At 36.0% G+C, this 25,689-nt stretch overlaps 1 protein-coding gene across 6 annotated transcripts in view; it reads right to left on the bottom strand.

Annotated features, from left to right (window-relative positions):
* Positions 1-3,396: 3,396 nt before the first annotated feature.
* The window catches only part of ERR (estrogen-related receptor), a 75,275-nt gene continuing 52,982 nt past the window's right edge, over positions 3,397-25,689 (bottom strand). For 2 of the 6 annotated variants that reach the window (XM_068762838.1, XM_068762836.1), the window contains exons 2-8: positions 17,661-17,807; positions 12,990-13,229; positions 12,200-12,433; positions 10,013-10,198; positions 7,853-8,017; positions 6,527-6,699; positions 3,397-4,840 (exon numbers count right to left, since the gene is read on the bottom strand). In XM_068762838.1, the coding sequence (XP_068618939.1) occupies positions 4,678-4,840; positions 6,527-6,699; positions 7,853-8,017; positions 10,013-10,198; positions 12,200-12,433; positions 12,990-13,229; positions 17,661-17,807 (1,308 nt within the window). In that variant the 3' untranslated portion in view covers positions 3,397-4,677. The remainder of the gene's footprint in view (positions 4,841-6,526; positions 6,700-7,852; positions 8,018-10,012; positions 10,199-12,199; positions 12,434-12,989; positions 13,230-17,660; positions 17,808-25,689) is intronic. The other 4 variants (XM_068762841.1, XM_068762837.1, XM_068762839.1 and 1 more) reach the window with 3 other exon arrangements.

Here is a 25,689-nt window from a genome sequence, read left to right as displayed (position 1 = left end):
ATTAACATTAGTTTCACTAGATCTAACCAGTTGGCCACATTTTTTTTAAAATTTACACAAATAATATTTCTCGTTTCGGATAAGTAATAACATACCTATTCATTGTCAAATTACCACATTGCACCAAAATTGCCATTTGTTCATATAAGTCCTAGGAAAAGAAACTATACTTTGATGCAGTACGCCAGTATATTTCCTCTGTTTTGATGTAAATAAATAAAGAAAAACTAGTGGTGCCATCTGTTGTCGAATAGTTAAACTAATCAATTTAAGTATCCGTTTAAATAATATTCACACCTGTTAATCCTTAGTAAGGCAACTCTCTCTGGGAATTGGATAAATAAAAATGCAACAAATTTCGTTATTTTTAATTTTATTCACATATCAGGGTCGGATGACGTAATTATAAATAACATTGTATAAACAAATGAAAGTACGGATTCCATTTAAAAATAATACACAGCCCCGTCTGGACTGCGCTTGCACGATCTCATCTCGCTACAGGGTACAAGGTTTACACATCTACGCAGTAACTTTAACATTTCGAAACTACAATAATTGTTACACCGACCACTTTATTTCCTCTGCTAACGTATCAAACGCCACATTTTTAATAACAATTCAACATAAGTATAGGAACTACACAATTATAACAAAATTTATAAAAAGGAATAAGCGGTACATTGAAGTTTGGCAATTAAAAAAATTATAAGCATTTTACAAGTTTTTTTTTTTAAAGAAATAATTAGAACAATTATTACGCGCCCTATAAACACCGCCATCTTGAATAACAGATCAAATACAAAAGAAAAAAAAACACTTAACACCTAATCTGGCACATCTCGCGATTTTTACAGCTAACATACCCTGAGACTAACCCCGTCCCGTACACAAAATTAATTAAAATGAAAACTATAAATAACTTGAATATTCTTAACATAAGAATAACTACAACGCAGGCGCCCCTCTCACTGGAAATTAGTATACGTAAAAGGCTTATCTTTATATTAAGTGTACTTTCTTTCAAACACAAAATTACATTGCACCAATATTGCAGATATGAATCAAATATACTCCAAAGACATAGGTTCCCAGTGGCCCACTAGTGAACAGTTGAATTTTTAAGAGGACGCTAGCAAAGCAAACCCTTAGAATTTTTTTAAATTCATCTTTTATCATGAAAACCTCGTCTATTGTAACTCGGGATTTCTCTATGGAATTGCATCAAAAATATCCTTAGGCGAACAAAAATCCATCAGCCTAGCAGAAAATTGAAATAGAAAGAGACAGGCGATGGAGATCAAAACAGTAAAGGAGATCCAGCAGTCATCTACTAATTATAAAAATCGGCTAGACCAACACCCAAATAACTTAGCTTCCGAATTGACTTGCATCCAGTACAGGAAACGTCTTAAATGCCATGACATCCAGAGACTAGACGCTCGATGGTGAACTAGGAGTGTCTCCCGCCGGGGAGACCCTTTCCAAAGCTATAACACCTCAACAAATCCGCTTATAGTCTTGGGACTGATCGCAGATGAAATAAGGAATACAAAAAAAAAGAAAGAGACAGGCCACATAGCGTGCAGAACAAATAGCCGCTAGAGCGACAAAGTTCTGGAATGGAGACCACACTGAAAGGCGTTTACGTACAAGATCGAGAAACGACCATGTGTAGGTCATCGGAAGATGCTCGATGTAGTCGTGATAAATCAAAGAACTGTGATATATTTATAAGAGGAAAATGAAAATAAAACCTGTGATACTATATATCGTATTAGACTTAATTGAAGTGATTGAGGATGGTTGAAAGGTTTTAAGGAGCGCGGAAGAGAAAAATAGAATGAATTATGGAATTAAAGAGACAGCAAAATATATATTGTAAGAAATGGAAGAAGAGAATAAAAATAATAAAAGAAAGTGAAAAATTTAATATAGAAAATAAAATCGCGGTCCCCACATAATAAAGGGTGGAACGAGAGGTCCCCAAAAACTAGGGTCTTAAAAAAAATGCTGGTTGAAAGCTAACTCCAATATGTGCTTTTAACAAAATTTATTAGACCCATGGCCGAGTAAACATTCTTTTACATAAAAATTAGTCGTTTAATTGATTTTCTCTTGTAAAACAGAGCCCCCTTTAGACCGTAAGACTGGGTACCTATGTCTTCAGATACGTTAAGAAATATTTTAACCAAAAACATCTATTTTGATTGCGATCAGTGATTTGTGGTGCACTAATTACAAAATAACCAACACTGTTTGCATTCTCTCACACAGATTACATTGTACTTAATTACAACATACAATTTAGCTTTTTTATAACACATTCACTGCTTTAGTCGGCTTATTGAGAGTAAAACTTTATTTATAAAGAAATCTGTGAGTCAATTGTACTCGCTGACTCATGTTATTCCTGCAATGAATGTGTTAATTTCTCGTAATGAGTTGCTATAAGAAATGCAAATGGTACTGTACCTAACAGTGTGCATTTGACCACTTAAATCATACAGACTTCTCTGATAGCAACAAAACTATAGTAAATTATACACATTACAGATGTTTAGGCACCGCAAGATAGTTTAAAACTATTACATTGTACCATTCTTTACTTATTTAACATAAAAAAAAATCAATCAGAGAGATCGCACAATTGTGCACAATATATTTCTTTATATATACATACATATATATATTAATTAAATTCATTTGCCACAAATTGTATATAAATAGACAAAATTGATATTTCATATACATATTGTCATTAAAACCATAATTTTTTTGGAGATATAAACATTTAAATATTTACCTTATGTACATAATACATTGGGCGACATTTCTGATTGCTAATGTATTTATTATAATGTTATTTTTTCATCATTAAAGTTAATTTCTGTGCATTGGTAACAGATTTCTGAGGTATTTGCGATCCTTAATACTGTTCCACTTTTTCAAAGTGAAACATTCAATACAAACTATTGCATTTGCTACTTCTCGATATATTACAGAGGTAATACGTTAAAAAAATAGTGGAACAGATATAAAATAGATTATTATTCATAATACAACTGCTTAAATAAATCCTCTGAATAACAAACGTTTTCGATGCTACAATTAAATGCAAATTCAATCTAAGGAGCATCATGACACATAAAACTTTCATACAAATATCAATTAGTGTGAACATAAAAAAATAAATATGAAAATGGACAAAATGAGTGTACAACATTTTCCTTTCACACTTACTGTTATCGCCGAATACGGCTCCCAGAAAAAAAATCCTTTCCTTCCTTGATCAATATATAGTACTAAACCAGGGATTCCCACGAACTTCCCAGGGGTGAATAAATATATATATATATACATAACAGAATCTTTCAACATACTGTATAATTTTTTATAGCTAATAGCTTCATAGAAGAATGATTAGTCATTTTTGTAAGAAATTATAATATTGTACAAAATGAAAAACTCAGTAAAACAAAATAATATGTTCGAGCATAAAAGCCTATCAGGCACATTTTAAATTCTTTGTACTATAAGTAATTTGAAAACGTAAATATTGTAAAGCGGAGTCTCTAGGCCAAAACAGTTTAGGAATCCCTGAACAAAAACTGTACAACTTACTGCGTAACAAAGATCTTAAAGTTAGAGGCAGTGAATAAGCTACGGGGTAAATATTGCTTTAAATCTTCGTTGTAAAAATAATGCATATATCTTCTATTGTTAATTTCATTAGTATCTTAAATATTTTTTTCACAGATAATATATAAAACTTCATATAATTTCATACAAACATCATATATAGTCTGCATTTTATACACAATGTAAAAAAGGATCTGTTGACTTAGTTACTAAGCAGTTATCAGAGGTATTTGATTGGTATGTGTAGCGTACTCTGCGTTCGAATTATCCCCAACCGTCAACCTTATTTCACCGCAAGGTAAACTTAGATATACATTTAATATTATACAAAAATAGTAACAAGTTTTGTACTAGATCCATCAATTACTTTGTACATTGCGGCGCGGGGACGCGACATTGTTTCCCGCCAAAAGAAACGTCAGTGAGAACAGAAACGTCAAACGTCACTCGCCCGCCAAACCGCCCGCCACTTCACAGCCATATTACCACAGACTAAATATCCATAAATAACGTATATACACTCACGATGATTTACTTACTCGACACTACGCTTTCGGACGCTAAATGCCTTCAAAATAAAAACTGCAAAAATCGCACTGAAGATGTGATATGTTATTTTTTTTTGTGATGAAAGATGTATAAGTCGCGATCCCCGCTACACACGCTGTGACCGCACGCTCTCGCCGTCAAAGCGAACCGTATTTACATGTCGTCGACACGCGCGATATTTGAAAATCGTGACTGCATTAAATTAAATGTCCACAGAGTATAAAACAAAAAGTTCCTCGCGGGCTTCTGTATAACAAGTGTATAACACAACCAAACTTGTTCTCAGTTCATTTCACTTTATTGATCTTGTCTCCATCGGGCTTCTCGTTATCAGACAAACTTAATGTTTTGTCAAGTGTGTCTGAAACGTGCATGCCGTGGTTGTGGCGCAGATGGATTTGAAGGCCGTTAGAGGTCTCATAGAGTTAAGACCACCGGGAGGTCCACTCTCTGTCCCGGACGATCCAATGCGAGGTATTATGGCGCCTACCGCAAGCAGGCCTCGAGCATTTCGATGAAGAGCTTGTTCATGGGCGCGCGACGGTCGCGGTGGACGCCGGCCCAGAAACGCCGCACCGCCACGTCCGCGTGTCGGAGCGCCGGCAACACCAACAGCATCTGCTGCAACGCTGGGTTCGCGTTGTAGGGCCTGCCAAAGTAATTCAAACATTTTTATTTAAAAATTCATTACTTCTGGAACGGAAAAGCCAGTCCTTTAATATGTCAGGATACTTTAACTACTAGCTGACTCGCTTTTACTCTTAGCTATCAAAACGAACCTCAAACCAAAATGTCAAACGCGCGAAGTTCATAGTGAACTGTCAAACGCGCAAAGTCATTGTATTAACTAGGTTCGGAGAATAACCTCTTCACTTGTACTCTTTGTATCTGACTGATTTTGATAACATTAAAAGGGTTACTTTTTAAAATAAGAAATAGTTGAATAAAATTCCGTTTCTAGCTTTTTAAAATTAATTCATCTAATGAAGAACATCGTTAAATTTTAAATTTTTACTCCAAGGTGGAAAAAAATTAAATACGAGATGAGGAAAAAAATGTAACATTTTTTATGGACCTATCACAATGTCAGTGAAAATAACACAAAGTTGGTTGAAGCTTTTTCAATCCGGAAGTTCTGATGTCATTCGATTTGCACCCTAAAAAGCTAGGTTGCATTGTATACCCATCTTTTTAAAAAACTCGGTATTGGTATCGTAGTCGAAGATCGGTCAGGCTTCATAGACTGCAGCTTAAACTTAGGCTAACCCGCAATAGGGTAGTGTGAGTGTATACAGTAGGATTGGAAGGCCACTTTCTATTGTGAATTTTTACCGCCGGTCAGAAAATCAATTCGGACCACTATTCCCAACAAATGTTGAAAGTTTAGAGAAAACGGACGGAATTAATTAATAGAAGGAATCTCTCATCATCAGAGAGACTTCATACATCTACAGCCACTCATAAAGAATAAAAAAGCTGGACTAGAAGGTGATAATGCCATCATCATAAAATTTCCACCTGTTTCAAAGTTATTAGTTTATACCGATAGCATTGTGTTACTTTTTGATATCAGAATTTCTTCAGCAATGGCATCGTGTTACTACTTACAAGATGGCGAAAGTCATCCAAGAAAACTTCATCTAAATACTGAATAAACTTTTAAAAAATACATCACGAATTTTCATATGAAATATAAAGAAAATTTTTCTCTTAAAATCAGAACATTTCCAATAGGTTTCAGCAAAATTTACCAAGTGATTTTGCGCTAAGCCAAAGTAACCTATTGTGCTTAGCGGCTTAGTAGGTTGGTAGAACTTAGATAGGTAAGTTGGTAGAACTCAACCAGTTGAAGCTTTCATCATAATATCTGCCGGTGGATGTCCACTGCGAGGCATAGGTATCCTCATTGTTCACCACAATGACCGGTCTTTCGCTGTCACCAGCGACTACCCTGGACTATGTTATAGGTCAACTAGCTGATCCCGCAAACGTTGTTTTGCAAAAAATATATTTTTAATTTTCAATTTAAAAATAAGGGTTGATCGTAGAGGGGTGAAAATTTATGGTTGTATGTATTTTTGTATGTTGTATCATAAAAAAATAAAAACAAAAAATTTCGTCAAAAAAATAAAAAAAAAATTTAAGGGTGAACAACCCTTATCACTTAGGGGTATGAAAAATAGATAGTAGCCGATTCTCAGACCTACTAAATACGCATATAAAATTTGGTAAAAATCGGTCAAGCCGTTTCAGAGGAGTTCAAATTCGAACACCGTGACATGAGAATTTTATATATTAGATGTTATAAATGAGTAAAAACGTATGCCGAGCGCACCTGATCGCGGCAACAGCGTCGTTGAGAGCAGCGAGTATGGCGTCGCGAAAACGTCTCAGGGCCGCGTGCTCCTCCAAGCGAGCCTCCGAGTTGGCCAGCACCAGCGCCTTCAGCAGGTAACATTCCTCGCGCTGCGCCCCTACGCGCTCCAGCCGTCGCGCTACGCCGCAGATCTAACCAACACACATACACAGATACAGTACACGTCGACAATAATTCTAAATTATGACATTTACACTACTCCAACATCTTTCAAGCTGAGAGGAAACTTACGAGCACATTCAGAATACACTTAAGCCTTGTTTGCGCAGACCGCATAAAAAAGGAGTTCACATTTAGAAAACTACTTAAAACTTTACAAAATAACTTGGAATTGCTAAAACACTTTCTACTTATTAACCGATATACGCTCACTACAAGACATGGGCCTCTCCCAAATATCGACAAAATAACAGCTCTTTTGTGTAGCAGGTTTAAATGACATTAAAAAGATGACAAAATAAAGAAAGTAAAATTTTGTTAAGAGCTATTTTTCATTTGTTTTTTTCTGTCATCCTCAATGAAATGTAATAAATAAATTTGATGCAATTTAAAACTTTCAAAAAAAAAGAAAAACCGCAAGCCGCGAAAAATTTTTGTGGACTTCATGCAGTGGCAGTAAGAGTAGCACAAAATTGGATAAAGCATTTTCACATTCACATGTAAATAAACTTAAAAATACGCCTCGCATTTTCATATAAAACGCAAAGGAACTTTTCCCTGACTTATTACGACACGTGGGATCAAGTTTATCCAGTATTTAATGGAATCAGGCGTTACCTTGCGGAAGTCCATCCTAAGTAAAATAGGACAAATATTTAGCCACTTTCGCATGCAGTGGAAGTCGTTCAATAAAGTGCACCGCCCACCAGCCCGCTGATAAATGCGCGTGCGGCAAACAATGCGAATTACACAACTGCCACCGTCAACTCAAAACGTGTTTCACCCCTCCACGGATCATCTTCAGGAGTTATGTTACACCGATTAGTGCCAAACACAGAGTTTGTTGTATGACTACCACTGCATGTGCGGAAGTGGCTAAATATTGGACCATTTTCTTACTTACGTTTATCCAGTGATAAGGGTCTCAGTGTGAATGTGTGTATATGAGTTTAGCGCGTTCGTAACCATCCGACCACGTGAAGTCGAGGACTTTGATATAGATATGGACTAATGTAATACATCTGCATTAGAAAATGAAGAAATACTTTTAACAAGGATCCTGGCTATAATGGCCCCAGCTATATGAAACGTAAATTGTATACATGTAGGTGTGTGTGTTTGTACCTGCAAGTAGAGGTCGTGCGCGCCGAGGTCCCGCGCCTGCTGCTCGTCGAGCGCGAGATCGTCTGCGAAGCGCAAGCGCAGGGGTCCGGGCCCGGCGGCCGGCAGCGACCGGTACGCCAGCATCAGGCTCAGCATCTCCGCCCACGTGCTCTGTAGCAGCCGCATCTGACAACGAACCGCACGCACGATATACCCCCCGAATCTAATTCAAATCTTATAATTGTCAACAAAGACTGACAAAATTGACAATGGGTAAGACATTTCTGTCATATAACAGGTTGTCAAATATCTCCCTTCCGCTTTTTTGCTCTTTATTCAATGCTTTATAAAAAGTGTTACAGTGATCGGATTTAGTTCAAATATGCGCCGTTTTGTTCGATAATCTGTTTCCATCTAGGCGGCAACTTCATAATACCTCCCTCGTAGAAGCCCCCCTCCTTATTTGCGAAGAACTCGGACAGCCACTTTTCACAAACCTCTTTTGAGTTCAACTTTACACCACCAAGGGCGTTCGCCATGGACAGGAACAGGTGGTAATCACTTGGCGCTATGTCCGGGCTATATGGTGGATGTGATAAAACCTCCCATCCGAGCTCCCGTAGCTTCTGACGAGTCATCAACGAAGTGTGTGGTCCGGCCTTGTCCTGGTGGAACACTACACCCTTCCTGTTGGCCAATTCTGGACGCTTCTGGTCGATCGCCTGCTTCAAGCGGTCCAGTTGTTCGCAGTAGATGGTAGAATTAAGCGTCTGGCCATATGGGAGCAGCTCATAGTAGATGATTCCCTTCCAATCCCACCAAACACACAGCAAAACCTTCCTGGCCGTTAATCCCGGCTTGGTCACTGTTTGGGACGATTCACCGGCCTTCTACCACGACCGTTTTCGCTTGATATTGTCGTATGTGATCCATTTTTCGTCGCCAGTAACCATCCGCTTCAAGAATGGGTCGAGTTCGTTCCGTTTCAGCAGCATATCGCAGGCGTTGATTCGGTCCAGAAGGTTTTTTTGCGTCAAATCATGCGGCACCCAAACATCAAGCTTTTTTTTGTATCCAGCCTTCTGCAGATGGTTTAAAATGGTTTGGTGACTAACTCCCATCTCCTGGGCGATGTCACGAGATGCCACATGCCGGTCTAACTCGATGTAGTCCATGATTTGATCGGTATTTGTCGTCACAGGTCTTCCGCCGGCTGGCTTATCCATGGTGTCGTTTTCGCCGGCTCTGAATCGTCGAAACCATTCCTCCGCGGTTCGAAGTGATAGAGTACCATCCCCCAAAACACCATTAATCTCACGAAACGTTTCTCTAGCGGATTTGCCTTTAACGAAGGAAAACTTTAAAATAGCCCGAATTTCGGCGTTAGTGAACTCCATGTTTACACGTCTATAACTGTTGAACGCAATATCCAAACTAATCATGCATAGCTTCGTTTTGTAGGTTATGTCAAGACCTTTCAAATTATGTATAGTATTGCCAGATACGAGCTCTGTAGCGCTTTGTACATAGCCGCGAAATTCAAAAGACAAAAAAGCGGAAGGGAGATATTTGCCAACCTAATATGTGCTCTCTTTTTCTATATGAACCAATAACCAAGGAATACACGCCGACAGTGAGTAAATTAGTTGTTGATGACGAGGAAGAAGAAAAGAAAGAGGAGGAAAACAAGGTAGAAGGGAAGGAGAATTGGAAAAAGAGGTAGGGGAGAATGAATAAATAGGGAAGGAGAAATGGGAAGAGGAGAAAGAAAATGAAAGAAAGGAAGTAAGGGAGTCTTCTTTGCCCACTCAATACTCTTCGTATTGAGAGGACAAAGAAGAGAGCGACGAAGCGTAGATTAAGAGAAGGAAGAAGCAGACTAAGAAGTCAATGAAAATTATGTGATATGGAAACATTACACAACATCCCTTACTTTAAAATAGACATGTATTCATTTAGAGTAGTCTCATAGTAAATAATTTTAGGTGTTAGGTACCACTACGCCATTTTTATGTATCTATTTTCTGTGTTTGCCAATTTATTGAGAATATAGTGTTCGAATATAACAAATATTGTTATATTATTTTATATCTTGTATACATATAGAAACTCCTGAATTTCTGGGTGTTTGTGATTTTATTGTAATAATATATAGGAAATGCAAATTTAAACCTTACGCACCTGATCATTGAGTTGTAGGCCCGTGAAACCAGGTATCTGTTTGGCCCAGCCAATGACACCCACCAGCTCTCGGTCGTAGAGATCGGCGAGTAGCGCGAGGGTCCGGGCAGTGGGATCCGTGACCCCGGCGGGCGGAGCCCCGCAAGTCAGGAGCTCAGGTTCATACGACAACAATGCTTCTAACACCTGTAATAGTGAAACGTAAACGTTATTTATAAACACGCCATAATTGACTGGTTAGTTTGAGTAGAAGATTTTGAAGTCACATAAATAAGAAAGCAGTGTTCACATTGACCAAATGTGAGCCCTTATACAACACGTATTCCGTTCAAAGGATTCGTGTGAATAACTCGGCAACTTATTATGAAATGTTACAATGTACACTTACAAATTTCTACATTTAAGTATTATAATTATGTTTACTATCAAGTCTTTCTTATAAAAATGTTTTTAATCTATGTTACAGTGAAAAGTGGTAATTAAAAATAGGTTATTTGCATCTAAAAACAAAATATCTTTTCAGATTTCGGATATAGTTTTGGAACCATTTTTTTTTTAAATATAAAATGTATTTTGTAAAAAACAAAAAGAAAGCTTAATTTCGAATGAATCTTGACCACCCTCCGAAAAAATGAAAACAGTACCTAACAGAACTATTTACATAAAAAATTCAATCAACTCAATAAAAATTTTGTAGTACATATTGTTAGAGCTAGAAATTAAGATAAGCTTTTTATACCTTTCTCTAGGCACCTTACATTACTAACACTTTTGTGGGCAACTGTACAAGTTGTTACAATACAATGCTCCTGCGCAATCTCTTAATATATAATAAGTTGAAGAAGTTTACTAAGCAAAAACTTCTAAAACAATGCTTTTATAGTCTGAAGAATTTATGTGATAAATAAGCTTTATAAGACCACAAAACAAAACCATTTGAGTCTCTCCAAGGATCGTTTCAAGCACTATTGAAACACTCGTAGCTGTTGAGTTTGAAGGGTCCAAGATGAAGTTGAAGGGTCCTGTTATAGGTAAGTTCAATATAATTCTAGTTTCAAATATATCAGACTCTTCTCGGCTTTATTCGTGTGGTCACTGTAAAGCATGGATGCACAGACCGCGGCCCGCCGGTCGAATATTGGTGGCCCGCCGTCAGCAAAAATAATATTCTCGTACATTCGAAAAATATTGAATTCTATTCCAGAATAAAACCAAAAAAAATTAATTACCTATACTTCTGGCGGCCGGCCCGCCATCAGTTCATGATTTGCCCAAGTGGACCCTAGTCTTAATAAATCTGTGCAAACTTGCTGTAATGGATTTATATGGAAAATTATATGAAAACATTGTGATTCAGTTTTCGTTTGAGTAAAAGCTCGTTGAGTAAAACATATAGGACATACTGTATTCAATATTGCTAGTCGATTTGGTTCTTGATTCTGGATGGTTCCTACACCTCTTTGTTCTTTGCTTCACTTGCTTTCTTTGGCTTCTTTATTTTACCGCTATATCTATACATTTTGCATAGTACAACTAGTGGGTGAGTGAGCCCGCATAGGTATGCGTATGGTAGGTACTGTGCGAGCGAGACAGCACGATCCAAGCACACACGATCCAAATACTCGTAATCGCGTTGAGGATGCAGAAACCTTGTCGTTCTGGCTTACCCACTGCTTAGTAATTGAATCAATCTGCATTATAAAGTCAAGTTCGTAGTAACCATTTGAAAGTATACTTTCGAAAGTGTGTCTAAAACATATTTTAAGGTAGCGAGGCTCGCTCGTTTTCACAGGATTTAAGCGCCAGTGATCTTTTACATCCCTTTGGCGGGCGCTTCATGAAGTGACTAGTTCCAGGGCTCCCTTGAGGGGATCCTTTCTTGATATATTTCTCGAAGACCGAACCCTAATTTGATCGGTTGCTTAAACAATGGCAATAGAAACGTCGCTGGATTTTCTTTTCTATCTAGAATAATTGGAATTGGTGTCCCCTATTATACGATTCGGCCCAGTTACGGCCATGCTAGACGGTGAAGGTACTAAAGACCTTCTGTAAATAAATCCTAACCTTTGAGCAGGTGCATTGTAGCCATTGGTATGGCCTGATGGCTGGGAAGATTTGGGATAACATAACAAAAATATTCGGTATAAGTTAGAGAGATGGTTCATGAGTGTTCATGAACGTTACCTTGATGTCGTCAAGTGCGGGGCGTGGTGCGAGCGGAGGGGGAGCATCAGGCGCTCGCCGGTACTTCTGTCGCCCCCCACGCACGCGGTCCAGGCGTACCCCCTCACGCAGCATGCCGGTGCGTAGGCACTTGCGGAACCGGCAAGCCTGGCACGCCTTGCGTCGCCGCTTGTTGATCTCGCACTCGTTGTTCGCCGGACACGTGTATTCTATGTTCCCCTGGTAATTTAACATCTGTGAATTTACGAAACTTTATTATGTGAAGACGCACTGCGACCAACGCACCATTTCTCCGGTTAGTTCACACCAGTAATCACACAGTCAATCAAGCTTTAGTTTTATCATTTAAAAATCGATTGCTGCAGTTCTTCCAAATTTAATTTAACAATTGAATCAACTGTGTATATTACAATTTTAAAGCCACAAGCAGGAGTATGATTCAAATCATTTACACATAAAAAATAATTTACTGTGTTCTGTAACGAAAAAACATTTTGCGTCAGGTTTGTTAATGAACAATTAAAATATTTTAATGGCACAATTCAAAACGTAGTTGCAGGTTGAGTGTAACTGAATTGCATCACCCGCGTAGAACATTTAGTTACATTTTTAGTGTGTTCATTACGTTGTAGTGCGGTACCCGTGTAGAACATATAGTGCTTACGTTGTGTTACTCGTACAGTGCGTGTGGTATATTACTTGCTTAATGGTGTACTTGTATAATGTGTGTAATAAGTTATCGGAACAAAATGTTCAGCATATTACCTGTGTAGTATTTGCAGTGATTTACCTGTATAGTGCGTTTGAAGAAAGCTTTGCAGGCCTCGCAGCTGGCGACGCCGTAGTGGAAGCCTGAAGCGACGTCCCCACAGACCAGGCAGAAGCGTCGTGGTGAGTCCTCGTCACGCGCACCCCCCGCAGCCGCCGCAGTGGTGGAGGAGCAGTGCTGCTGCTCGGGACTGGTGTTGCCCACCACCCCGTTCTCGGGGGACACGCAAAACTTCACCTCCTCCTTAGGCTCAAGCTCCAACTGTGGATTGTTAAGATTGATTTAGAATTAAACAATTTACATGTTAACAGTGTGATATAGATATTACAAGTTTTATTCTACTGACCATTTAACAATATATATATATATATATATATATATATATATATATATATATATATATATATATATATATATATATATATATATATATATATATATCTTTAAACATATTTTACATTAAACTTAAAATTCATTTAATCAACATTGGATCTTTCAACATAACTCTTATTTATCATCAACTCGTTATTTTTTAAATCTTTTTTTTTATTTTTGACTCTTCCTGCTTGGTTAATAAAGTTTTAAAAATACTGATTCATACATACACACTAACAGATATAGCCATAATGAAATAAAAATAATCAAGCGAAATTATTACCAAGGATTATTGTCATTTAAACATTCATTTATTGAATATTAAGCTTTATATGTCAATTTATTTTTAATATGCGTTTTGAATTTTGTAAATGGAAGTCAGAATTTGATTCCGTTTATTACAAATGAATTAGGGGCTCTTTACATTCGAAAATTTACGGATAGTTTTTTAAGGCACCTTGTAAATTTTTATATACGTCCACTAATTTTTTTAATTATTATAATTATTGTAAAGGTACAAAAAATTATGTTAAAAAATATTGTGAGGCTACTGTGAGAATGACTCTCTAATAAATATAAATGATAGATGTACGAAAACGCCCTGATTGTTAGAGTAAATTCAATGAATATGTCATACCTAATGTTATCTATAATTGGTCTAAAATAAAGTATTTATTTTTTTATTTTAGTTCCTATAAATTGAGAATGAATTCATAAAATATATAATTTCGTTCACTTCTTAAAGTTGTTTCAGTTTTCTCTAATATAACTACATTTATTTAAAACTAACTATCTGTGCCCGCGTCTCCGTCCGCGTGGAATTTAACAAAAAAGTATTTACTCTAATTTTTATTTTTAAGAATTTTTATGAAATAAAAGTATCCTTAGTCAATCCCTATTACATCAACTACCTGCCAGTATAAGTCCAATCAAAATCAGTTCATCGACTTCAGAGATTACTCGCAACAAACAGAAAGATAAACTTTAAAAATATGCAAGATTTACCACCGTCTCGGAAGGCAGTTCTACTTAGAAAAGCCGGCGAGGAAATCAAATCGTTGCTCTTTACAAATATAGTTTTATAAAGAGTGCCCGACAATAAATAGCTTCCTTAGTGAGCATCAATATTTAATTCCACGCATTAACATCAGTATAGTATTCTTGTACAGAGTAATACGCTTTTTTCAATAACATTTTTAATTCTGGTTTTAAATCTATCCAGTGGCTCGGAAATCGATTGTGAAATTTTATTGTACATTGCCAAACACAGAGTCACTAATCGGTGTAACATAACTCCTGAAGATGCCCCGTGGAGGGGTGAAACACATGTTGAGTGATTTTTTTGTTTGCCGCATGCGCATTTGTCAGCGGGCTGGCGGGCGGTGCACTTAGTTGCACGACTACCACTGCATGTGCGGAAGTGGCTAAATATTGGTCCTTTTCTTACTTAGGATGGACTTCCGCAAGGTAACGCCTGATTCCATTAAATATTTCAACACATAGATGCTGGGCACGCAGAGTTCTTCCGAAAGATATCTATGGCTGGATATACCATAATCGTCACACTTGACAGATCAACATAGTATACAGAATCAGTGTGTTAACATAGTATGCAGAAGACGCTGCCGCTCTTCCTTTATGAGCAGCGGCAATCCTATATAATTAATGCACAAAGTGTGTATTATGCAAGATTGTATCCTAGAGGTCGATCCAGCGACCTACGATCGAAAGTTTCTCGTCCTCTATCACTTGGTTACCACTGCTCGGTAAAGAATTACTTTATTAATTAGATGAACTGAATAAACTACGCAAATTTATTTTATTTTTTAGTCTAAAGTCACTTTTTTCGCTGCAGAGGCAATTACAATTTAGTAACTGGCTAATGCGCTTAACCTTCACCTTGTAAGCTTCGTCCAATACTCTACATAGAGTTTACCGAATTAGGGTCTTTGTAATTTTTACTCAATTACTCGTTATTTTTGTTAGACATAATATATTGTTTTCGACACCCCAATATCACGCTTTTAGTTGTTGACAACTCACACGGCGGCATACATGTTGATAAATGTGTATAAAAGCTATAATGGAGTAAATATGCAGTTCATTTGTCAGCAAAAAACTTTAAAACTACACCTATTTATAATATGTATTAAACCTTATTTATTATAAGTATATATGTTATATACGTATGTATGTATGTTTAAGTATGCATGTCTATTTATATTTAAGTATGTTTATGTTCGTTTGTTTGTAAATTTGTATTTTTTGTACACGTAAACTACCCATTATTAGTACTTTTACCTTTTCCATACTATGGTTGTCTGTAAGAGATTGCCTTGTGTGATAAGACCGCCCATTGTACTTTTTTGTATATTATTGTAAGACTTATGAAATGTATCTTAACGTTTACAATAAAGAATATTAAATAAATAAATAAATGCTATTTCAAATCATCCTGTATAAAGCGATCACTCTAAAACATATTACATTACATAATTTTTTCTTTTGGAATGCGACTAGCTAATAACTTCTGACAGTACAAATATACGGGGACATCTAAAATAAACAATAAGTAATTAATTTATAGTTAATTTCGAAAATGCTTTTTCTTACTATATTATTACATGGGTCTATCATAATTTATATGATAGCAAATAAACTCTATATTCGGCCTTTTATCGGTTTTAAACTTATAATCAAACACCCTGTATAGCGGGCGGAGCGCTAGAATTCATGTCACAAGACGTGCACCAACGCAGCGTACAGAGCCATCAAAATGCAGACTGAAATCACGTAGCTGCCGTAACTCCAATAGCTACGTACGTAGCACCCGTGTAGCACGCGTAGGTCCGTCGGTTTTAATAAAAAATAGGTATTCATTTTTATTGTATATTCATATTATTTATTTACATATACATAAATATAATCTCTTAAAAGTAGCCATAAGTAAAAGTTTATAACGTAAAAATATGTATTATATTACTACACTATCTTAGGTAGAAATATTCATATTTTAAAATTTAAGATATGTTATATAAGTATGCCGTAATGTTAAAGGCCAGGGTGGACCAACCTGCGGCCCGCGAGCCAATTGCGGACCTTTGAGAGATATTTGTGGTTCACGATAAACGTACCCGCGATAGCTTTATATACTTGTGCCGCTATATTTGAAATATTAACATGAAATATTAAATAACTAGCGTCTAAAAGAACTACAGAGAAGAGCCGTCACCAAACGTTCACCAAATATTTAAAATATTATCAATAAATGTAAAACAAATATGTTTACATTTTATATTTACAACAAAATATCATATCATACATTTCGTATATTTATTAATATGCTTTCAATATAATTTGTGTATTTTAATACCTTTACACCATATAAACACGTATTTATTTATTGGCTTGCGAAAAATTTTTAATTTAGAAAAATGACTTGAACTATATGGAGAGAGTTTGGTCACCCTTGTTATAGGCTGAATGATTTTAATTAAACAGATATATGTTAATAGTTGTTACTGACATATAGAGAGAAGATATGGACGCCGAAATAACATGTTAATAATTTATATAATCATCATTATCATCATTTATGCCGTGGGACGTCCACGGCTGGACATAGAACTCCATCAAATATTTCTTGTAAGTGAATGTCTTACTCTACGCTTGGCTGTTCGTAGTATAAAAGTATATATGACATATTGCAATCAATTAGAACATTGAACGCCGTGAAATAATTGTAATTACGCAAACAACCCACCTATGCAGCACAATTAAAGATCAATACACCAAATTCGAGGTCAAGTGTGACGCTCTATGCAACGGGTTCAAATCTCTTTGTCAAACGTTTCCATCCACAAAGCACTGAATTTAGATTTTAAACAGTATGTCACACGAAAACTAAATTACATATGTTATATTTCTTTATAACGAATTATATCACTTTAAATGTACTAAACCAAATATTTTCAATAACACACACACTGAAATTTACTTAAACAATATGTCACGTAACGACTTCTGAATTTCATTCAAACCAATCGGTAAAATTAAAGTTTTAACACTTAATATTTTTGAATGCGCTATATATCCGCAGACGTTTGGTTATCTAGGATGCGCGAGACTAACTAGGTCCTAAAGCCGATGCACTAACGGTCGCCTTGTAACCTAGTTATTGATTTTCAGACGCGTCTGTATGGAAACTGCATCCGGACGTTTCTCTCTCGGTTATTCCGCGCTCGTCGGCGGAGCTATTTTGTGTTGTCGTTGGTGATGATGGGTGGTGGATGGCGAGGGATCGAGGAAGGTGGTCACCTGCGGCGCGTGTACCATGGGCACGGCGCGGTGCAGCGGGTGGTCGGCGTGGGCCTCGGGCGAGTACTGGGGCGGCGGCTCCGCTTCCTGCTTGACGCGACGCAACATCGGCTCCCCGCTCGCCGCGGACATCATCTGCACCTGCAACTGTAAGTGTTATGGATTAAAATGTAACAAAATACTTTAATCATCTACCACAAAACTGAACTTTATTGAAATGAATACAAAGTCTAATGTTCATTGTATTATTGTTGGAGGTATTTGAATTAAGAACATATAATTGTTACAATTTTAAATATTCCTCATCATCATATTAGACGACAGAAGCCCACTGCAGGGCATTGACCTCAACCCAAGATCGCTGCGATCACCAGTCTTGCGCTGCCTCATCCAGCAACTACCCGCGACTTTTAACTATGTCGTCGGCTCACCTACTGGGCAGCCTATCATCGCCACGTTTGCCGCCTCATAGCAACCCATATTAATATAGTTTTATCAAAAATAAAACATAAATCTACTAAAAACGAAATTTATAAGTATCAACAACGATCTTACACACAATCTCTACTAGACAAATTTTTGTTTTAAACACCAGGAAGGGAACAATTGTAATTTTACAAGTCCAAAGACTGGATGCAAGCCACGTCGAACAGGTCGTATCATAGGTCGTAGAAATTTATAGGACTCTGTCCACAAGTGGATGTTCTACGACTCAGATCGTGATGACCTGCCCATGTAGGTCATTACCAAACAAAAACATTAAATAATTTGTACCCCCTCGTAAATTTAACATTAATAATACTAAAGGTTTTCGTGAACATATTAAAAAAATTCAGTCATTAATAGGTGAAATTTTTTAAATATCCACATGATTATAATACAGTACCAAAAAATCGTTTTCTTAATTCTGATTACTGAATATTAAAATTATTTATTGTTTACTATCTGTACTCCTACGAGTTATTGGTCATACACATTCAAGAAGAAAAAATAAATTAATGTAACATATATTTACTTTATACAGAATGACTATAAATAGGTGTAAAAGCATTAAAACTTATTTCCATATATACGGAGAATGATCCAAAAACCAAGCAAAAAATACTACAATAACGTAAGTCTATGAGTTCTCTAAGACTTGAATATGTAATAAATAAATAAATTTTACTCCAATCTAATAACCAACCAAAAAAAACATTAATTAAATATTGAATAAACTACATATGTAAAACATTTATGAATAATGCAAATACTGACAAGATGTATCCAATTAAAAAAACATGTAGTTCAGTGTGTTAATGTCACGTTACCTAATAAGATGTGTGTTATCACGCTTGTGTTATCTGTTGAAGCGTGTCGGCGCATATAGGCTACATATATTACAAAGTGTCAGTTAAATAACATAGATGGCGCTGTTTTCAATTCACGTTTACATATTTTAAGAAATGCGTCACAATTTATTTAAAGATGATAACAAGAAAATAACAAGACGTGTAAAAACTAACTTCACTCTTTCAATATTTGCCTGATGTTCATTCTATATTATAAACATTTATTAACAAAACAGGCCAAAAATTAGTACAGAATTTTACGATAAAAATCAATTCTTATCCATTTCGTACAAGGGAAAAAATATCAATATTACATAATTAATCAATATATATATTATTTTATTACTAGAATGTTTAAACTATGTAAAAATACCGCTGACCTGGTAGATAAGTCATTAAAAAAAATTACATTTCATTAAAAACTTCTTGGTATTTTTAACTTCTTAGTAACTGATTGCCGCCATTTTCGAACTGTCGATAACACACACAGATAATTGTTAGGGTAGGTTCAATACGTTCTGGCACAAATAATGTCATTTTATTTCTGATAAAATAAGACATTTTTCTCATTTATAAATGAGACAAAATGAATATTTAAATTATTAATTGATTTTAATACTTTTTTGGAAAGATCTAGTTAACCTTTTTTAGTACATCGATTTAAATTGCGATGATTAATTATAAAGAGATGTCTAATCAAAAGAATCTCCTATACAGATTTTTGTTTTAGAAAATAAATATTTCACACATCTGACACTGTTCTTGGCGTGGGATATGAAGGCTTTGGTAAAAAAAAAAAACATTTAATACTCTATGTACCACGGCGCAAAAAATAATAATTTTTATAGTTCCATTTTAAAATATTTGAAAGGAAAAAAAAACAGACGGTATAACCGGCTTATTGTTATTTATACATGACGGCTGCATTCATGATAAGTCGAGACATACCTACGTTGATGAAAAATAAAACTGTATCTATGATATCTGCATGCTTCAAGGATACGAGTTCAATGACCCGGTGACATTGCAGAGTTTTCGATAAAATATGTAGTGACGCAATCGGGCGAGTTTTTGTAAACTGAAGCTATTGTACGAATTACAATCAACCGATAAGTACATTCTGTTAAAAATAACATTTTGTACAACTTGACATAGATTTTTCGTGTTCTTTGTTTTGTACCATTATTTTTATCACTATCCGCTTTGGATTATTCATGTAACTCGTGTACGTCACTAAAAGATTTCTAGTAGAGTCCAATTCAAAATGAAATTGAAAACTCCTATAATTGCTGTCTTATTCTAGAATATTGAGAATCCACACAAAAAACATAGTCGAGTTTTTTTGTAAACACATTCACGAATATTTTAAAACCTGTAGTTAGAGCAAATTAATGTCCAAGCGTTCTTATCAACTATCTATAGAAAACCTGAAACCAAAGTAAGCTATACTCTACTCAATATCTTCACAATTTAGTCATCATCACCACATCAACCAGAGGCTCACATCAAAGTATTTCCTGCCCCAAACATCGCCATGATAATCTGTCTGGCACTGCTTACATCTAGCCACTTCCCGAGACCCTAACCCTTTAACATAAGGAGTGAACAGTGGAAAAATAAAATTGATAATAGTTAAGGGTATATAATAAAATTAAAAACATATGTACATATGTTCTAACTTTCTATTGTGTCAAACTGTCTATTGACAATCCTAAAAGTTGCCTATATGAAAAAATACGGCTGGTGGACAAAAGTTGTGGACGAAAGTTGTGAAAAAAAAGTGGTGAAAATATCGCCCCTAAATGATAAAGGGTAAGTAAACTATGTCGTAGATCGACCCGATGGGGACCCATCAATATCGCGCTTTATTATTATTTATATATCTAGAACATTCCATGTCATTTGAGGCGTATACGACTCCCGCTGCACTTTCCGTACAGGCCATTTGTAGTTTTCATTGAAAAACAAAGGATTCTTAAAAAATGAATTGTAAGGTCGAATATAGGTAACTTCACATCACGTAAAGGCGTACGTAATACATATTAAAATTTATAACTTATCCCGCTAATTATAGCTTTGCAGCATTAAAAAAGTGAATAGCATACGTCTTACACAACTTTTTTATTTTTAAAGGGTAAGTAGTATACGCCCCAAGAGGCCTGAATGGAAAATCTTCAAAAATTACCGTAACACGGTACGTCCTAGAGGAAAATGCAAGAGAATCAAATTTAAAAAAAAAACTAGAACCTAATTGTGCTTCTCTATAATGGAATACAACATAGGAATAGATATATATTTTCAATTTTATTTCATTTCCGTGCCGTTTAATAAAAAGATAATAAGTTTTTCTAAGGGATAAGCTAAATAAAATATATTAGAAGGTAATGTTACAAAAAAACTATCGTCCACGGATTTCTAAATATTTGTACGTATACGAATCACGCAATAAACAGTAATTAATGTTTTTATTGTATACGAAACGCATAAAAAATAAAGTATGTTTGCATGGCAATAAACTTTACGGGAAAGTTATATAAAGACTATTTAAACGCGTGACGATGTCTGCGATTCACAGCAATTATTAACATAAGTAACAATCGACTAGATATGTCAACTATTAACCGTAAGATAGATACATATATAATATAGACATAGATAGATAGATAGGAGTAAATAGCTTTATAGCATAAATATAGCTTTATAGATACACCTATTTTCAATCACTCTGTATGAAGCGATCACTTTAACATACTCAAATTCTGAAAAAAAAATTTGAATTTTGTAAAAGACTTCTTACTATATTATCACTACGTCAGTTATTATTTCTAAAACCATTAATTTAGGGATAGAGTGTACTATTCATTAATTGACTTGCAAATGATCTATACATTATCCCATTCAAAGCTTTTACACATATTCCTTGTCATCTTCCTATATAAGAGATTTCCACATTCATATTATACATATATTCATACTGACTCATCGCGATTTCTCTGGAACCACAAGGCTCACAGATATGAAATTTGGTAAGAATATTCCTTTTGCCATATTTAGGTCAGTTAGTAATGGATTTTTTGAAATACAACCCACAAGGGGGTTGAGAGGGTGTTCGGTAAGTTCTGGATGCAGGCGAGAGATCGCTAGATATATATATATATATATATATACTGTAACGTTGCAGATTAACGTCCCATAAATCTTAGTTAAAATTTTAACCAAAAAATATAATCACGAGAAACGTCTCATAAATCGCAATACAGCAAAAAATTGTTCAACCCTTAGCGGGTAACGGTATATCTCAAGTGGCGTGGGGTCGTGGGAGCGTGCTATTGGTTTAACGGATCTTTGTTTTTATAACAAAAATTCCTATGCGCCCGCGCACCAGCGACAGCAGTTCACATTTGCCAGGCAGAAGGATCCTGGCCTCGGTCGCGTTCACTAGCTAGGTGTCGTCTCACGCACCGACGCACACTCTTTGTGTCGGTTGCGTTCACCAGCTACGTGTCTTCTCACGCGCCGGGGCCAGTTAGAATTTACGTTATAAATTCACGCCTTGATCCTATTCATTCTCCGGGCATCATTTAGTTCACGCCACAACCTTTACATCGTCTCGCACCCCAAGGGGTAAGTGTTGAACAAATATTATGAAGACATCTTTATTAAGTAGCATTTATCTATAAGTTAGAGCTCAACATTTTGTCTGTGTCCATAGTTCCATCATTATGTATTCATTATTACTTTTCAATTTGTTTATTTATTTATCTCTTCTATTTTTGTTTTACATGCTTTACATTTTGTAACTCCGTTCTGACAGTAAACAATCACATCAACTGCTTTCGGTTTCTGCCCTTACTACATCGCAAGCCATCTCCGGACTTACTGTCAGCGGAGCAAAATGTACATATACTTATATATGTATATCATAACTGTGACATTTATTCACAGGTGCGAGTTTTACGCTGCGACTTTGATACTGCTACCTTTATACTGCAAAGTTTTACACTGCAAGTTTTACACTGCAAGTTTTACACCGTTGAAATTATATCACCGTGCACCGGAACCGACACATACTGCAACCTACCGGCGCTCCCTGCTCTCGACTTGCTGCCGCCTGACCAGTCCTGGGAGATCGTGCAGCTGCCTACCACCACCATCAGGGGAGTACCGAACTGCGGTGCAAAATTAGACCAGGCCTTCTGCCCACTACCCGTTTATAATTAAATATACATATTTTTCCACATACCGGCACACTGGCGCCCTTAACGTGGTATTAAAAGGTCTGATTTTGCATTGTAGTGTAGTTATGTGATTGTTTTTTTATTTAATTAATTTTGTAAAACGTTATTTTTGCCTTTTCTACTGCCAGCAACTGAAGTGTACATCCTTCACTTAAAAAAGTTTTTGTTTAGTTTAACATACATTTTGTTCTTATGTTGTAACTTTTTTTTGCTTCTGCTATTTTTTCATAGGACCGTACACATTAGTTGCAGTTATACGCATCATTTTCATATTTTTTTGTGTTATTTTTTTAATTCTTATACTAGCAACCATAACGTTCGTTAGTAAATTTGTAACAGAACGGAGTAGATTGAGTAGAATACTTGTTCAACACCTTCCTTATTGAGGTGCATTTAATTTTTTTTTCTTCTTTCTCTCTTTACCAATTAATAAAAATAGATTAAATATGGCGTACCCGGTAAAATTTTTATCTTTACAAAAATCCGAGTTAGAATATGAGGTACTTATCAGAGGCAGTACTCCCGGCACTACTGTACAGGAGCTACGGAAACAAATAGCTAAACTGGGCCCTCTTTTTCCTTCTGAGGACATTCTGGAGAGTCCATTAAAAATTTCGGAAGATTTGATCGGCGTAAAAGACGTGCTCGCTAAAATAAAGCTCATTCTTGATTCCCCGTTAGATAGGAATGCATTTATCCGTGTGCAGAACTATTTGCACCATTTATACCATAGATTAAATCGTTTAATATTTAATGATGCTACGCAGGATACATATCAAACTTGCATAACTGAGTACCGGGAGCTATTTGATCGTTTTAATTCCATCAAAGATACTCCTGTTGTAGACAGATTAGTAGCACCCATTACTAGTGATAGTCCTGAGCAACCAGCAGCTCAACCAATGAACATAAACGTAACTTGCAATCGAGGCGTTGTTAGTGAGCTCGCCAAAATTAGATTCGACGGTAAATCTTGCGTGCGTTCATTTATTCAACGTCTGACCGAATTTAGTAAAAGTAGAAATATTTCTTCATCACAACTGTTTTCGTTTGCAACTGAAATTTTTTCGGGTGACGCGTTACACTGGTATCGTGGTCTCCAGGACCAGACTGAGCTTTCCGATTGGGATGAGTTAATTGTGCGTCTAAAAGCAGATTTCGATCAACCTGATTATGATTACCGTTTAATGTCAGAGATCCGCGCAAGAACCCAAGGCGAATCGGAAAATATAACTATTTATTTGTCGATAATGACGGGGCTTTTCTCTCGATTATCAAAAACCTTATCAAATGAGGAAAAGATGGAGATCCTTCTCCATAACATAAGACCGTGTTACGCTAGTGCATTATCTTCGGTCACAGTAATTTCTGATGTCGATACCTTAAGATCTTTATGCCGGAATTACGAAAGTATTCAAACACGACTAGCTAGTTTTCGTGAGCCTCCCAAACGTACAATTGACACAATTGCACCAGAATTTGCGTACAATGGTCAATCATCGTCGAAGGCTCATAGTTCAAACCAAAATTATAGTAAATATTCTCACACCAACAATTATAATAAAAATAAAATCTATCCTAATAATCATTATAATTATACAAAAAATGATAATAAGTATATTCATGCCATGCATGCGTCTTTTCCGAAACCGCTGTTTTGCCCCCGGTGCCGAAAAAACAACCATAGCTTAAGTCAATGCACAGCGAGTAGAGACAAAATAATTTGTTATGTGTGTGGTCGTGAGGGAGTTAAAGCGCCGCAATGTCCCTCCTGCAAACCGGGGATTCCAAAAAACTAGTAGACTTGCAGAATTGTGATGCCAATAAGGCAACTCTAAAATTTGATAATAAAGATTGGGAGAATTGGTTAAAAACTGTAAAGTTTTACTTTAAATCATATAAACTCGCCACAATTCTGCAGAATAAACCTGTAAATGACCCTCGACCTTACGCTCCTATACAAATCTTAAATTTGTCTATGTTAGGTCTTCTAGACTCTGGCTCAGCGGTTACTATAGTAGGCAATCATGCTCATAACATCATAGAACAACAAGGCATACAATTGCAAAATGGACATAATATTACTGTTACAGCTGCCGGAGGCCAATCTATGAGTAGTATAGGCTATCTAAATCTTCCGATTAAATTCGACGAAAATATTCATGTAATCAAAGCTTTTGTTGTTCCAGACATTAATATTGACCTTGTTTTAGGTATAGACTTTTGGCACAAATTTAAAATATTTCCTAAAAATATTAATTGCATTACTTTTTCTAATGCCGTAGTTACTAACGCTAGTGTTAATTCAGAGCAGTCCACTTTCGTAAAGGACTATGATCACCTAAGTGCTTCTGAAAAATCTCTTGCAGACAACATTATATCTCAATTTAGCGATATCTCTGCCGGATCCAAGGGTTTAGGAAAAACTAAATTGATCACTCATCGAATTGATACTGGTGA

The sequence above is a fragment of the Battus philenor genome, unplaced genomic scaffold (genome assembly GCF_028537555.1).
Source record: "Battus philenor isolate CCGP_79_NKW_IND1 unplaced genomic scaffold, ilBatPhil1.0.hap1 SCAF_17, whole genome shotgun sequence".
NCBI classification, from domain to species: Eukaryota; Metazoa; Arthropoda; class Insecta; order Lepidoptera; family Papilionidae; genus Battus; species Battus philenor.
Note: the sequence above shows the minus strand (reverse complement) of the source record. Positions and strands in the feature narration are given on the sequence as shown.